Source organism: Pseudonaja textilis, chromosome 3 (genome assembly GCF_049901715.1).
Source record: "Pseudonaja textilis isolate UNSWEBS1 chromosome 3, rPseTex1.2, whole genome shotgun sequence".
NCBI classification, from domain to species: Eukaryota; Metazoa; Chordata; class Lepidosauria; order Squamata; family Elapidae; genus Pseudonaja; species Pseudonaja textilis.
In genome coordinates this window covers 86,498,537-86,515,319 of record NC_141992.1, presented here as the reverse complement: position 1 = coordinate 86,515,319, position 16,783 = coordinate 86,498,537, and the positions used below count along the sequence as shown (strand labels likewise).

Here is a 16,783-nt window from a genome sequence, read left to right as displayed (position 1 = left end):
TGAAGCATTTTGCACATTAGCCTAACATTAAAGATTGGCAAATAGAACAAGAGTTTAGAAGACTGGTTACAGGAAATTACTAACGAACAATTAGATCTAGAACCAGAACGCTTCCTATTGGAGATCTTCCAAAAAAATATAAAGAATACAAAATATTTACTATTACATATATTAACTGCTATCAGGATTGCCTTTGTTCAATGTTGGAAATAGCCATGCATACCCTCAGAGAAACTTGTTATACAAAAAATTATGAACTGCGCAGAAATGGACAAATTAATGTTGAGCTTAAAAGATAAAGAGACACTGATATTTTATAAGGTGTGGGAACAATGGTATAATTGGGTAGAATGGAGATAGATTAAAGATAGATAGTTATTAATCATAAGTAATAGATAAAATAAGAATGCAATTACACATAATTTAATATCTGTAAAGTATGAATTATTGTCATAAGAGAATCATTACAAATGGCTGTTTTTGAGTAAAATATTTATTTACTTTTTTTGAGGTTTTTAATGTAATAAAAGTTTGATAATATAGTTTAAAAGGAAAAAAAAGGAAAATGAAGGAATTTAAGATAACCAATCTATAGATTAAATGTATCTATTTGCACAAATTATATATATATATATATATATATGTATCTGTAAATATGCACAAAAGATAGAAATGTATGAGATTGATGTCATAGAACTGTTAATGTAATGATTATTTTTTGTTTTTAAAAGACATAAAAGACTAATAAAGTTTATTAAAAAAAAGAACAAGAGTTTAGAATGTGAGTGCAAGTGTAATGTATTTTGAACACGATTAAGTAAAAAAAATCATAATCCATTGAAATTATTTCATGTTGAATTTTTAGCATGGACGCCGATGGGACAATGTCAGTGGACTGGAATGAATGGCGGGATCATTTTCTCTTTAACCCTGCTACAGACATTCAAGGAATCATCCGTTATTGGAAACATTCCACAGTGAGTATGGTTTGCATTTTTATCGCAGTCCTGATCTGGACTATATCTAAACAACTTGTGCATTAGCTTATTCAATGATTATCCTTGGCAGCTGTTTTTTTTTAAATTAAAACTGAAATTCTTGACAATCTTTACTAGCTAAACAAACTGTTGCTCCAAAATTGATTGAAAACCTTGCTCTTTGTGTCTTTTTAAAAATAAAGTACCCTACTTAAAATGTTGAATTAAATGGAAAGCCAGTTTGGGGTAGTGGTTTAAGACTCCAGGATATGTAAGATAGGTAGGTAGGTAGGTAGGTAGGTAGGTGGGTAGGTAGGTAGGTAGGTAGGTAGGTAGATAGACAGACAGACAGACACAGACACAGACACAGAGCAACTCATTGTCTTAATGGACAAATGGGAGAAAGCCTGCCTGTTAAAGCCAAGTGTCTGCTAAATTAAGAGTTTATTGGTTAGTCCTAAACCAGTAACAATAGTTAAGAGAAGCCCAGCAAATATTGCTCCCTGCCTATATCCAGCTTCCAACTTCACATTTCTTTCCAACCTACCTACCTCCCATTTTGTCCAGTGTGTTATTTCTATCACTTGTTGGAGAATTTTGTTTTGGAGTATTGGGAGTTGGTATAATGTTGGTTTTATGGTTATTTTGTTTTATTGTATTCTTGTGAGCTGCCCAGATTCATTGTATATAAATAAGATAGGTGGTCATATAATTCTAAATAAATAAATAAGAGATTGTGGATTCACATTTTAACGTATAAATTTATAAATAGTGTTGAGTTTGGGTAAAAATGCCAGAAGGTTTCTTATTTGAAGATACATTAAAGAGTTATTTAAGTATCCCTTATTGTACTTCTCACTTTGGTAACTTGAAGTTTTATATGAAAAATACATAATATTGTATATTGTGCTTTTAAAAAAAAAACTAGGATGAAGTAATAGATCATTGGTTTAATAATATTTTTAAAAGCTTAGCTTCTTGAAATATCACCGCAAAGACATTGTTTGTAATCATACTGTAAGATTTTCAGCCTAGCCTAAGGATGTAAAATGCTTTTTAGATCAGGGGTGCCCTACCTCTGGTCTGTGGAATGAAATGATGGATTTTAGAATGTATCATTTATGCTTCTTTTCAGTTTTAAGCTGAATGTAATTGTGTTTCATCACAACCAATCTCTTTGCTGAAATAAAGGCAGATTGAATTTAAGCCATTCATTCTCTTGCTTGCTCTTTCTCATTCTCCCTTTTTGCATTTTAACAGGTATTAGATATTGGAGATAGTTTAACTATTCCTGATGAATTCACGGAAGAAGAGAAGAAGACCGGCCAGTGGTGGAAACAGCTTTTGTCAGGTGGAGTTGCTGGTGCTGTGTCTCGAACAGGCACAGCACCCCTGGATCGTCTCAAAGTTATGATGCAGGTGGGCCTCTTAAACAAAGCATCCAAGGTCCAACAAGCTTATTTGGACATGTTAAAAGGTGTGGATGCAAGCATCATTTCCAAAAGAGCTGCTTGCTTTCTCGCAGATGTTTCATTACTCAAACTAGGTAACGTCATCAGTTCTAGTGCAACGTCTGAGAGAGAACAAGCACGCTCAGCGAGCACCAAGGACCCCTCGTGTCAACCTTGAACTACAAATATTCTTCTTTATTAGAATTTACATGAGTCAGTTGTCATATTTTATCAGAAATAATTTGCTGTACAGATGGATAGACTTAGAATTGATCTATGATTTATCTGACATACTCAGAATTGGGGAATGAGAACCAATGGCATTTTTTTTAGTGTCAGGACTGAATGTAGCTCCTAGAATTATTGCACAAAAATCCATTCCATTTGCTCACCTAAGCTTTCTTAATTTCAACAATAATATTTAAGACTAGTGGTGGGGGAAGGAAAATTATTTTGTGGCTGCTATTGTTGGTCAGAAACCCTCGCTAATATTTTATAGTTTACTTAGACATTCTCAATAGATCAAGATTTTCTTTCAGCAATTCCTAGTTAAGATGAAGTAATAAATAAAATTCTGATGTGTGCTGAAAATAACACTGTTTTGTGTTTAAAGACAAAGTTCCACCTGCAAAGTGAAAAAGTAGTCAAAAAGCAGGTGAGGACCTGAACTGGGCCCGCCCGCCCTAGCCTCTTGGTGGCACTGCCTTAAAGAGAGCAAAAGAAAGGACCAGATAGTTGACGTGAGAACTGCTTTAGAGACAGTTGTACTAGGGACTGACGGCGTTTTCTCTTGACCACTGCAGCCTACCCATGGTTACATGATCAAAATTCAGACTCTTGGCAACTGGCTCGTATTTATGCCAATCTCCTTTTGCACACCTTCTGACAAGCAAAGTCAACAGGGACCAGATTCCCACTAAACAAACTGTGTTACTGACTTGACCACCAAGAGTGATTCACTTAGTAACTGTCTGCCCTGTTGGTGAGTCTGACTCAAGGGAGAGATGGAACAGCTGACAGGGAGTGGGAGTGTGGCTCTGGTGGTTGTGGAGGAAACTGGAGAAGGGCACAGGCCAGATGGCATTTAGAGTGAAGACCCAGGCCCATCCCTCTCTTCCTAGGGCATGCAGGGAGGAACGGATAAGGGAGCAACATGAGTGGCATGGTCTATGGGGGAGGAAGGGGCCTGATCCCCTTCATGGACTACAGCTGGAAAGACTGTTTTAAAAGGACAAACTGCACATGGCAAAGTTACTGGAAGCAAAGTGTGCATTCTTGTCGGAGCTTATCTGTGTTTTGGCTTCCTCCCAACTTTGGTTGCTGCCTTATCTGGTAGAAGTCTGCAATTAATCATCCTTGCCTGCCATAGTAATTCCTTCAGTGTGGTTTGTGTTGGGCTTTTTATTTTGAATTAACTTTACTTTGGGTGCGGACTGCATTTACTCCATCCGTAAACTGTTTTCTTTAAGAGTTTGATATCCAACTGAGGATAATTAGACATTGGGGCAAAGTTGGAGGCATTAAAGGGACTTTCTTCTATTTTTGTGGTTATTTTTGTGTGACGCCCTGGGTCATCACAAACTGTGGCAAGAAAGATCATAAAATGAGGCAAAATTTAACAAGGTCTCACTTAGCAACATAAATTTTGGGGCTCTGTTGTGGTTGTACGTCAAGGACTAACTATGCAGAAGTTCCATGCTTAAGCACCTGGAGCTGCCACATTTATGTTCAGTTTAGCCCAGCAAGGAAATTGGTATTGGAAGAGAGAGTTGAATAAATATAAGAGGGTTAGATGTTAGCTCAGCTGTTGCTCTTTTTTTCATTTAGCCTAAAGAAGGAAGGAGGCTCCCCATTCTTCTGTATTTTTAATGGCCTGTGGGCAGGGGAGCCTTGACAAACAGGTTTTGTGTACCTGAATCTTTCAGTTGTGTGTATCAGATGTCATGAGAACAGGCACTATCTAGTGCACAATCTGGAATGGTTCCAATTCCTTTCTTGAAGGATTTACTTACTTTATGCCTCTGTTGAAACATAAAAGAGAGTTATGATTCACCAGGTTTTTCTGTATATGTCAGTTAATTATGTTTCCTTTTCCTTGTAGGTTCATGGTTCAAAGGGGAAAATGAACATAGCTGGCGGCTTGAAACAAATGGTGAAAGAAGGAGGAGTCCGTTCCCTTTGGAGGGGAAATGGTGTGAATGTGGTCAAAATCGCTCCCGAAACAGCTATCAAATTCTGGGCCTATGAAAGGGTAGGATGTCAAGAAAAATAGAAAACTGTGATGTGATGAGCTCATTTAGAGTCCAGTTATAGTTCATGTTTGCTTCAAGTGATCAAGGACACATAGAAGATAAGTTCATTTGATTCTTCTGGTAGTCTTAGGAAACTGAGACTCAGTTTGGTGTGTAATAACGGTTGAGCCATCAGGCTAGAAGCCAGAAGACTAAGTTCTAGTCTCACCAGCTTGGTGACCTTAGGACAGTCAGTCAGTCTCTCTCTCACCCTAGGAGGCAGGCAAGGGAAAATCATTTCTGAAACACCTTGCCAAGAAAACTGCAGAGAGTTGTCTTGGCAATCTCTAGGAGTCAACATTGACTCAAAGGCACACAGACAAACAGAGTATCCGGAGATTAGCAGGAGGGAGGGAGGGAGAGAGAGAGAGAGAACAATTACATTAACATTGTTCAGGGAAATGCAGAAAACAAATCAGTATTATATCTAAAAAATTTTCCCTGTCAGAAATTCCCCCCCTTTTTTTGTTACATTGTAGGTTCCATATGCCTCCCTATGTAATATAAGAAGAGAAAGTGGGCAAGCGTTTCAGTCTTTTGTAACAGTTGAAATAGTTATATGCTGCTGAGCTAGGCGGATCACAACACCCTGGAAAAAGTTTACCGCATTACAGTTGGACATTTGCAATTCTGTATTTGATACTGGCTGAGGGAACTGCGATATGTCAAAATGATTCTCGTCAGTCTTCAGCGGAATGCACTTTCAAGCATCAGCCTTGCTACAGATGTATCAATCTTATTTATGGTTTTTCATTTTTTCCCTTCTAAAGCAACTCTAAAATAGAAAACGAGAAATTTCTTAAACTAGAAAATTACCCTGGCAACATTCTGCAGGCACCAGTGCCCGTTGCAGCTAAGTTTTGCTGCAAATATTTAGAAAACCCATATTTTCAGAACTTGTCCTTAGACACAGAATTGTCTTTATTTTATCCTTTGTGAAGACATCTTCAAGTAGCAGCAGCAGCAGTTGTAGGCTACAGAATAATAGAATAACAGAGTTGGAAGGGACCTTGGAGGTCTTCTAGTCCAACCCCCTGTTTAGGCAGGAAACCCTATACCACTTCAGACAAATGGTTACCCAATCTCTTTTTAAAAACTTCCAGTGTTGGAGCATTCATAAGTTCTGGAGGGAAGTCAGTCCACTGATTAATTGTTCTAACTGTCAGGACATTTCTCCTTAGTTTTAGGTTGCTTCTCTCATTGATTAGTTTCCATCCATTGCTTCTTAATCTGCCTTCAGGGGCTTTGGAGAACAGATTGATTCTCTCTTCCTTGTGGCAGCCCCTTAGGAATTAGGATATTATTATGGGCCATGACTAGAAAATACTCAAATTAATAATAAAACTGAAAAACGCTATGAAATCAATAAACCAATAATAAATGCAAACCAATAGAAACAAAAACTAAAGCAAAGCAGCAAACTCTGTACAAATTATATGAGTGATAACATTTATATCCCACTGCTGCAAAAAGTTGCATTTGTTTCTGAGAGCTAGAGGTTAGTGATATCCAAGGGATCGGAATTCAGCAGTGGTGGAGCAGGTTAGGGAAAGCTTTGCTACATATCGTTCGTTTGGTCCATCATTAATGTCTTCATAGGGATTATTCTCATTCAATTTTGACCATGAAAGCCTAATCTCACCGTGGGTATTTATATCAATATTGGATGTGTGAATAGAATAACTATATTAGGTAGCCTTGAATTGATCAGATGGTGCAAGAACCTACTGACTAAATTACTTGCTTTGACATGCACACAGACACAGAGTTCGTGTCCTACCAGGCAGAATCATTATTAATAGTTTTTGGGGTGTGTGTGTGTGTGTGTCTAGAATTAATGTGCTTTTTTTTGTATCTTGTTACTACTTAGTATAAGAAAATGTTTGTTAATGAAGAAGGAAAATTAGGAACTATTGAACGATTTATATCTGGTTCTATGGCTGGAGCAACCGCACAAACATCTATTTATCCCATGGAGGTAAGTAGTGGATAATATCTTTTTAAAATAATGCCCTGTTCCTCCCTCTCTCCTTCCCTCCCTCTCTTTCATCTGTCTGTCAATGTTGTAATCTGATAATAACTGTAGTTACTCTAAAAATAATTTAAGCCAAGGAAAGTTCCATTTTAAAGCTGCTTTGTGGAAATCATAAAACAACCACACCTTGTGCATCTGCAGAGAACCAAGTTACATCTCTCTTCTAGTTCCATTTAAAACATCAAAGTCTGAGGTGTCTTTATCTGTTGTCAAATGATTTTTAAGACCACAATGGAATTATTAGATACTCCATCTGAATTAGAAATTCCCTCATAGTTCTTCGCTGAGAACTATGGCCTGTATATTTAAAGGACCTAATCTAATTTGCATCTCCCAAGTTGTGCACAAGGTGTAAGCTATTTCTACATATTAATATACATTTTTATTTAAAATTTACAGTGATAGGGATATCAGCCAGAATGAACTGATGTGAAGGAAATGATCCAGCTTTAGATTGATCTGTATACCCTTAATATTGTTTGGGCCATATATTTGTTCTTAAATCCCTTTTTTCATACGTTAACTCTCACATGTGTAAATATGACTGATATTCTGGGTCTATGTTAAAGACTAAGTTGTGATATAATATTTAATTGTATTCTTTTCTGAACTACTTCCGTTCAATGTTAATTCTTTAGGTATTAAAAACAAGACTGGCAGTTGGTAAAACAGGACAATATTCTGGGATGTTTGACTGTGCTAAGAAGATTTTAAAAACAGAAGGGGTGAAAGCCTTTTACAAAGGTTATATTCCTAATATTTTGGGAATAATTCCATATGCTGGCATCGATCTGGCTATTTATGAGGTGAGTTGGTGTATTCCATAATAATGGAGTGAAAAAAATAAAGTGTTTTGTAGATAAAGAATTTGATTCAACTTGGAACAGGGACTCAAGATTTCTGTTCTTTTGATGCCAATGGTCGCAAATTACACTAATTTTTAGGGGCAGGTCAGTTTTCATGACTGTTCCTTAAAACAAGGCAGTTAATATATTTAGGGAAACTGTAAGCTTATGTGATAACTTTGAAGCTTTCTTACTTATTTGTGAAGATGCTGTTAAATATTGATAGTTTAGTTTAGTCTTATCTTAGTCTTATCTTCCCTGACTAAAACTGTTATAGAACACAATTTGTGTAACACGGTTGTTACACAGCTGCACTGGCTATTAGTTTGCTTCTGGGTCTCATTCCAAGTGTTTAATCATTATCTTTGAAGCCCTTTATGGCATAGGTGCAGAGTATCTGAGGAACCATCTCATTCCAATGGGACTAATCTGCCCCACTTGTTCCATTGGAAAGAATCTACCCTGGATCCCACTGGCCAAAGAATTTCAACAAGTGAGGTCCAGAAGAATAGCCTTTTCTGCTTTGGCTCTCGCCTTCTGGAATATTCTTCCATCAAAGGTGAGGTCCACTGCCACACTCCTGGCTTTCCAGAACAGCCTACAAATATGGCCCTGCCACTTGGCCTGGGACACCAACAGGGACCCACTATATTGAGGATGGCTGACAGGTTAGAGAAGATTCTCACCCCAAGTTGCTTGGCATCTTAGTTTTTAACGTTTAACTTTTCTATTTAATTTTAATTGGTGTTTTAAAAGTACTTTTCAAGTTTTTATTATATTCTGAGCTGCCCAGAGTTGCTATATTGGTGAGGTGGACAACATATAAATTTAATAATTAAATAGTCATTTTATTCTAAAATGGCTACTCCTTTAAGATGTTAAGAGTTTCATTAGTGTGGTTACTACTTATCTTTTTAAATTCTCATATTCTGCTAAGCCACACTTCATTTTAACCATGATTCATTGATTAAACCATAATAACTGGCTTTATACATCGGGCTAAAACAAAATGTAGCTTAAGACGCTAAACCAAACCGGTAAGCTGTATTATAACTTGCACGGCTCTCTGAGGAAATTGGAAGAAAGGAGATCTATTAAAGAAATAATGAATGGTAATAGGAACATGGTTTCTCCCCCACATAATTTACTCTACAGTAGCTTAATGAGTACTTAACAGACCAATCACAAGATGAATCCTTTTATGCCACGGTTAAGCAGGATGAGCTATGAGATGATTCAATTTTGGGTTTACAGAAATACAGATAGTCGTTGACTTGTGGCCACAATTGACACTGACATTTTCTTCATAAGTTGATGAGGTCATAAAGTGAGATATTACATGATTGCACCAACGTATGATGACAATCCCAGCTCTTCCCATTGCAGATGTTAACTAAGAATCATGTGTTGTTAATCAAGTACTCATCCCAAGCCAAGCTATTCTGGATTTGGTCCCTCCCAGCCCTCAACCTTATTAAGTAAGGAACTGCATCCCCTCCCCCACTCACTTACTTGCCCCACTCATCTCTGTCCTTTGGGACACCTTGCACCCTGCTTTGCACGGTATTGTGGCTGCTTGCCAACCCCTGGGAAATTTCAGTAAGCATCAACAAGTATTCACTTGTTAAACTGTCATTTCTCCTTAGCTCCATGCAGCTCCCTAGCCCACCCCAGCAAACAAGCCAGCAAACATTCATTCACCCAGTGTGGTGGAATCAACAGTGGAAAGGAAGGGCTCCCTGGTGGGACGAGTTTTAGAGACGTGTCAGTCTGGACTCTAGATTCCCATATGATGGAATTGATTTAGGTCAATATCTGACTCTCCCGAGGGGAAAGCAGGAAATTTGGTGAGCTTCTAGTGCAAGGTTCCCAAACCCCCGGGCAGTGGCCCACTATTGGGCTGTGGCCTATTTGGGATTGGGCTGCGTGAGTGACTGGCTAGAGTACGCATGTGCAGCTCAACATATGTGAGTGGTGGGCTGACAGGCACTTGCACATGCTTACTAGCCCACCACTCACAACAGCCCACTACTCATGTAAGGGCTGTGTGTAAGCACGCACATGCACCAGCCTATTGCTCATGCAACCCACTTTCCTTCCTCCTCTCCAGCCGGGCCACCAAGCCACAAAGATCGGGGACTGCTGTTCTAGTGTATAATGAAATCAACAATAAAATAACCTCTTGACCTGAGTTCTTGTGCCACTTCGTTTGGTTTTCAGCTGACACTCAGCTGCCTATTTCTCTCCTACTTCCTTGCACCAAGCTTTCATCTTTGCACCCAGCTGCCTTCGCTCTCTCCTTTTCAGACCCAGCTTCTCTGGCAGATATTACTTACACATGACTAAAGATATATTTTATGACGATAGCTGTTCTGACCCAACCGGGTTCCCAGACAGCAAACACAGACAAAGCAGCAGCCCCTACCTTTCAAGGTTTAATCACGAATTCTGTTCCTTTACAGATAAAAGGCTGCTTTCCAACAATTACCTCCGACAAGAAAGAGCCTTGCCAAGTTGTTTGTCAAGGCTGCCAAAAACCCAGAGATAAGAACTAATTTACAAGATTCACGAACTAAGATGTCCACCAGTTGAGCTTAAGAGCTTCTTTGCTTTCTGCAAAGAATGCTTTTTCAAGCCTGGCTTGTATTCTCTTAAGGGAGGGGCCATTACCTTGCAGCCTTACTCCCGAGTTGCCTGTGCTGCTGTAATTGTTCTTTCCTCCGAGTAATCCTTCTTGCATGTTCACTTGCCACAGGCTCCTCGGGAACGTCCTCGTCACTGCTGCCAGCTCCCACAATCTCTGAAGGCAGCAGTCCACTCCCTGATGGTCCTGGCCCCTCATCAGAGTCATTGCTCTCCTCAGCCATCTGCACCTGCTGCCAGCTAACCACAACAATAGCGCATCTTTAGCCAATTTGGAAATGGCTCCCCCCCCCCAATTTCCCAAGAGGCTAAAGCTTCATTGACTTTGGAAAGCAATCTGTTAACTGCTAGCAGTTCAGTCCTGATGGGGCTCAAGGTTGACTCAGCCTTCCATCCCTCTGAGGTGGGTAAAACAAAGACTCAGATTGTTGGGGGCAATATGCTGACTCCGCAAACCACTTAGAACAGGGATGTCAAACCTGCGGCATTATGGCAGCATCACATCACGACTTTCCTTCCCTTTGCTAAACTGGGTGTGGGCATGGCCAGCATTTGACTCATCCGGCCCACGGGCCACAAGTTTGATAGCCCTGACTCAGAGCTGTAAAGCACTGTGAAGCAATATATACCGTAAGTCTAAGTGCTATTGCAATGGCAAATATATGGTATTTTTAAAAAAAATCCTTGATTGATATAAAAAAACAAGGCACAATAACTATAATTAAAACAAATCCTTCTGAATTCAGGGCATAAGAGAAAAATATGTGTGTGAATGGTAGAGCTTAGAAGCTCAGAAAGGTGTTGAATGTTTAATGTAACTCGGAATAGCAGTTTATTATTACATCTGAATAATTAACATAGCTGTCTTTCTGAATTTTCATGCTTTTTACCTAGCTTCACAGCTGCTATAGTTTATGCTGTAGTTTCTGCTAATGGCTGTAGATTATTAATCTTCATGTAGTTAAGCATGTTTCATCTGAAATAATTTTCTACCTCTACTATGCAGAATATGCTACCTGTCAGCCATTTATAGTGTTCCTTGCAATTAGCTGAAGTGATGTTTCTGGTTCTGTAATGCCCCACTTAAACCTAATTTGTTTCCATCCTGTATGAACAGTTTTTACAAACAATAGTTATCATGTGCTTCAACTTTGTTACGCATATCAATTTCTTAACAAGCTTCATTTTTACACCAGCCAACATTTGGCATTTGCATAGGTTATATCCAAGGCTTTTATTCAGAATTTGAAGGAAGACTCACTGGTGGCCATGTTTATGCACAGCCCACTTTCATTTTGGGGCAAATAGATTCTGTAATCACAACAACAGCTTTCTGACATTTAATTAGGCCCAGCCATGGAGGACGGGTTGGAAGGACTTAAACTTGTTTATGAAAGTGGAAAACAGATGAGTGTGCTGATAGGAATTGTGATAGTGTTCTTGTAGTGAAGTGCTAGTCAAGAGGCATACTTAAAACCCCTTCCATTCCTGTTTGCAGGCTTTTGTAATATATTGATTTAAAGTGCCTGAACACTTCAGAACACTTTGGGAAAAATAAATATGTAAGTAATATGAATGTAAATCACTGGGAGTGAACTTTTTCAAATTACTTTCTGTTTTCTCCTAAGACTGTCATCTCCCCATGTTGTCAGTCCTGGAGTATGGCACCACGGGGGGGAGGGGGAGGAATAAATCCAGTCCTTATGACAATATAGCTAGTCCCACTGTAGCCAAGGGAAAGTTGTTTATCTCTCCCAAATAGATTCTCCGGTCCAAGCTACTTAGAGCAGAAGTGAAAAGAAGAATGTATTCAGTAAGACCTTTGATTTATGAGGCATATGGGCCTGGCTTTCTTGCCCTCCCCACCCCCCTTAACCTTCTTCAACTTGGTATACTCCAAAAATGAAAGTAGAGAATGTCTATAATGGCCGGGTTCTGGAAGCTGCAGTATCAAAATAGCTGAATAATGCAATTTCTCTGAATATGTTTCACTGAGCATCATTATATTCTATGAACAACTCGCAGATGAGTTGTGAGAATTTATAAAACAATTCACTCTTGCATTCAGTTCCCCAAACAACCCAATCAGCCTTGTGGCCAAACCCATAGCCAGGCCTTTTGACAATACCCACCCCAGGGTACTGTCATGGGATTTGGGTTCCTCAACAAAGATCTACTGGCCCTGCTGTTGTTGTTGAGTCGTCTTCTCAGCTGGTAGCTGGCAGAGGAAGCTGAAATTTTGAGCTTCCCAGGTTCTCCTGATTCAAGCCACCTGGAAGTAGTCTCTCCAGTTATAATTCCAATAGACATGTTGCTCCACCAGAGAGACTGTGACAACGGGGAGAAGAAGATCAGAACTCATAGAATTAAATGTTTCTGCACTCCAACCCAGACCCAGATCATCCATATAAGCTATATTACAATATGGTGGCCATATTGCCAGTCAGTCATTTTCTGTACTGCATGAGCAATTGGTTGTGAGTAAACAAAGGTCAAATATAGAATGTTTATGGAGAGTCTGAGTCATCCAGGGCAGGGTTGTCCCAAAGATGCTTTTTCAAAAGGCAGCTGGACTTCGTTTTTCCTTAAAGACATTTCGCTTCTCACCCAAGAAGCTTCTTCAGTTCTGAAGTTCTGGGGTGAAGAAGCTTCCAAGGTGAAAAGTGAAATGTCTTCAAGGAAAAACAAAGTCCAGTTGCCTTATGAAAAAAAAAACATCTTTGGAAGAAGAAGAATATTAAACTGATGAAGAGATTTCTTTTAATAAGCCTCATCCCAGACACCGATGAAATATATTCATACAGGTAGTCCTAGACTTAGAACAGTTTGTTTAGTGACCGTTCAAAGTTACAACATCATTGAAAAAAGGAACTTATGACCGCTTTTCACACTTACAACTGTTGCAGCATCCCCATGGTCATGTGATCAAAATTCAGATACTTGACAACTGACTCATATGTATGATGGTCGTAGTCTCCCAGGATCATGAGATCACTTCTTGACAAGCAAAATCAATGGGGAAGCCAGATTCACTTAGCAACCGTGTTAGTAACTTAACAACTACAGTGATTCATTTAACAATTGTAGCAAAAAAGGTCATAAAATGGGGCAAAACTCACTTAACAAGTGTCACACTTAGCAACAGAAATTTTGGGCTCAACTGAGGTCAAGGACTACCTGTCATAACTCATAAATTCCATTCATGTGCCATTATGATTGTAAACTTATTAAAATGTATGCAAAGATAACATATTCAGTTTAAGGGTAAATAAAATGTATTATGGAGTATGTTTTCTCTGTTATTTTCTATTATTTTTAGGGAAATAGTCGCAGGTTCTGCAGTATTGAAGAGTCTGAAACACTTCTCTAATTTCAGTCTTTTTTTCAAGTCGTCACAGTGATTTTTCTAAGGCTTGTTGGGCAGATAATTGAAAACAGGACGAGGCTCTTATGCCAGTTCAAAATTACAAGCTGGCTCTTTTCATGCCAATTATGTTTGTGGGGAAAAAAGATGGAAAATTAGTATAATGAACTATCACAAAGACAGTTGTCAGCTGGAAGCTGCTATTTCATTTCCAATGTAACCTCAGTAGGCAGCCTTTGAGCTGCAATATAATATAGATGAAGTGGTTAGCATAATACATATGTGAACCAGCTGATGAATGTCACTCAGTGTCCAAGTTTATAAGGGCACTTGGAAGATGAAGGGAAAACAAGCATTTGTCTCAAATGAGAAAAAAAAGGAAGAAATCACTTTCAAAGTATGTGATCAGTATTTTAGCTTGTTCAATGTGTTTTCAAAGGCTCCAACTCTTGTCCCATTTTCACAAGGTCATAAAGACGTAGCCGCATCCTTTAATAGTTTAAAAGCTATGTATGATCTAACAAGATCAATATCTTGTTCCTGACAGGCATTGAAGAAGATGTGGTTAGAAAAATATGCCACAGATTCTGCCAACCCTGGTATATTAGTATTGCTTGGATGTGGTACTTTATCCAGTACTTGTGGCCAGTTAGCCAGTTATCCACTTGCCCTTATCCGAACTCGAATGCAAGCTCAAGGTGAGTGTTGAGGTTATGTTACTCTGCCTATATAGAAGAGATAACTTGATGGATCAATATTTAAGGATACCATTGATCATTAAGAGTGTGGCTAACTTTTCTTTCTGGAATTTATGTATCTAGCCTTCAGCCATCAGTAATCACCTTTTAAAAAAATACTCTTTAAAGTCTGTCCAATATCCTTAGCCCCCTCAGTGAAAATGAGGTGGCAAGCCTCTATATCTGTGATGCATCCGTGGACGCAGAGCCATTTGTGCCAGCACTCAAGCAGCAGGAAAACTTACCTCACTGTGCATGTGCGTGCCTCCCAGCTGATTTTCGGCCTGTTTGACACTTTTTTCGGCCTCCCAGAGGCTTGATGAAAGCTTCTGCAGCCTGAAAAATAGGCCTGTTTCATCACTTCCTGTATTTCTGGAAATACTGGAAGTGACGAAACAGGCCTATTTTCGGGCTGCAGAGGCTTTCATCAAACCTCTGGGAGGCCGAAAAAGGCCTCAAATGGACTGAAAATCAGCTGGGATGCGCAGTGCAGGTAAGGGGGTGGGGGTGGGGATTGCACGTGCATGCGCAGGGGGCGTGGAGGGATATGGCTGCTGGCACGCGAGCATGAGATCACAAGTGCACGCACAATTCTGGGCACAGGAGCCCAAAAAGGTTAGCCACCACTGCTTCTATATGAAGTGAACCTATTGGGATTAACAGTGGTAGACTAAGATCTACCCCTGAGAACAGGTAACCTTTGTTTGTAGAAAAATAATATTTTGGGAGAATCCCAAGGGTGCTTTTTCAAAAGGCAACAAGACTTCCTTTGTTTTGCTTGAAGACGTTTCACTTCTCATCCAAGAAGCTTCTTCAGTTCTCAGAAGTGAAACATCTTCAAGGAAAACAAACAAACAAACAAAAAGGGTCTAGTTGCCTTTTGAAAAAGCATCTCTGGGACAACCATGACCTGGATGACTGAGAATCTCCATAGACATTTCGGGAGAACATACACTACTCATAGATTTATTTCAACAAACACTTTATGTACATGGAGACAGATCTGATAATGAAGGGGTGTCAAACTCGTGTCATCATGGCATCATCATGTGACATATCATGACTTCCCCCCCTTCACTAAACTGGGCATTGGCATGGCTAGTGCGTGACACATCCAGCCTGTGGGCCGCGAGTTTGACAGCTCTGTAAAAATGGGAGAGTTCATCTAAAGTGATGGAGGAGTTGAAGAGACACAGGTTTTCTACTTCTGTCAAAATTAGGTCTTTGCCAAATTGTATCAATAATGATGAAAAACTTTGCTGACTTGTAGAAGCCTGGTCAGGGTAGAAGACTGTTCTGGGACAAGACTTTGTTCTACCCTTTTTTAACCAATAGGACCAACTTTTGCTTTATATCTTGTTGGGGGAACAAATAATATGTGGCTATTACAGGAGAGAAGACATTTTTGAAGCTATACTTTCCTATTTTGAGGGGGGCAGAGGGACAGCATTTTAAACATTACAGAAGCTTAAGGTATCTATTTCACCACATTCCCTCACACAAAACAAAAGGGTCTGAATATTGTAGTCTCAGCCATTCTGTAGGAACTTGGGGATTATAAATGAAGTACACAGAAATTCCTGCATGTAGAGTGTAGGGTTGAACAGAGAATAGAAACTCAAATATAGGAGAAATATGTTTGTAGGTATACAAGCAAAAGATTACTGTTTTATAGACATGTTACAGAAAGAAATAATGTACTTCCTGAAAGTGGAACACAACTAAGTACATATGTCAGGTTTCTTCTATTTATTAAGACAGCTGAATAATATGTCTTTTTTTTTTCTTTTTAATTTTCTGTAGCAATGGTAGAAAGTGGCCCTCAGCTAAACATGGTTGGCCTTTTCCAAAAAATTATTGCCAAAGAAGGATTCCTTGGACTATACAGAGGCATAGCACCAAACTTCATGAAGGTCCTTCCTGCCGTGAGCATCAGTTACGTGGTATATGAAAAGATGAAGGAAAACTTGGGAATAGCATAAAAGAAAGACATGAGAAGCTCTCAAAGAATATTAACCCAGATGAAATCCTCTTGGAGGCTAAATTCATGTTTACAGTTAGCTACAGTTCTCTATGCAAAAATTCTGCAAGCCTTAACTTTATAAAGCCTGGATGGAGTGAAAAAGAATGTATTTTCTGAAAACAGCTAGGTAATGAGAAAATTGTCAAGAAATATTTCATTGCTCATGTAGCTGCTTTTTGGAAAAGTTTGAGGATGTCATAATTATTTCCCCAACTTATATATTTTTGGGTTAAAGCTATACATGCAGTCTGTTAATGACAATTTGCATTTGATTGTCTAGTGGGCAATTTATGAGCATTCGGAACACCCAATATTATTTTACAGGCATTTTTTGCAATATGATAATAATTCTACTTTTTTGTTAAGCTGCTTTTATAAACAAAAAAAAAAATCCCTCAGAAAAATGATTCAGAAAGT

General features: G+C 38.9%; 1 protein-coding gene across 1 annotated transcript in view; it reads left to right on the top strand.

Moving 5' to 3' along the window:
* Positions 1-16,453, top strand: part of SLC25A24 (solute carrier family 25 member 24) — a 34,912-nt gene extending 18,459 nt beyond the window's left edge. Inside the window, exons 4-10 of the mRNA XM_026700430.2 lie at positions 866-977; positions 2,238-2,396; positions 4,530-4,679; positions 6,590-6,697; positions 7,393-7,560; positions 14,154-14,304; positions 16,147-16,453. Coding sequence (XP_026556215.1) covers positions 866-977; positions 2,238-2,396; positions 4,530-4,679; positions 6,590-6,697; positions 7,393-7,560; positions 14,154-14,304; positions 16,147-16,325 — 1,027 coding nt within the window. The 3' untranslated portion in view covers positions 16,326-16,453. The remainder of the gene's footprint in view (positions 1-865; positions 978-2,237; positions 2,397-4,529; positions 4,680-6,589; positions 6,698-7,392; positions 7,561-14,153; positions 14,305-16,146) is intronic.
* Positions 16,454-16,783: the final 330 nt, after the last annotated feature.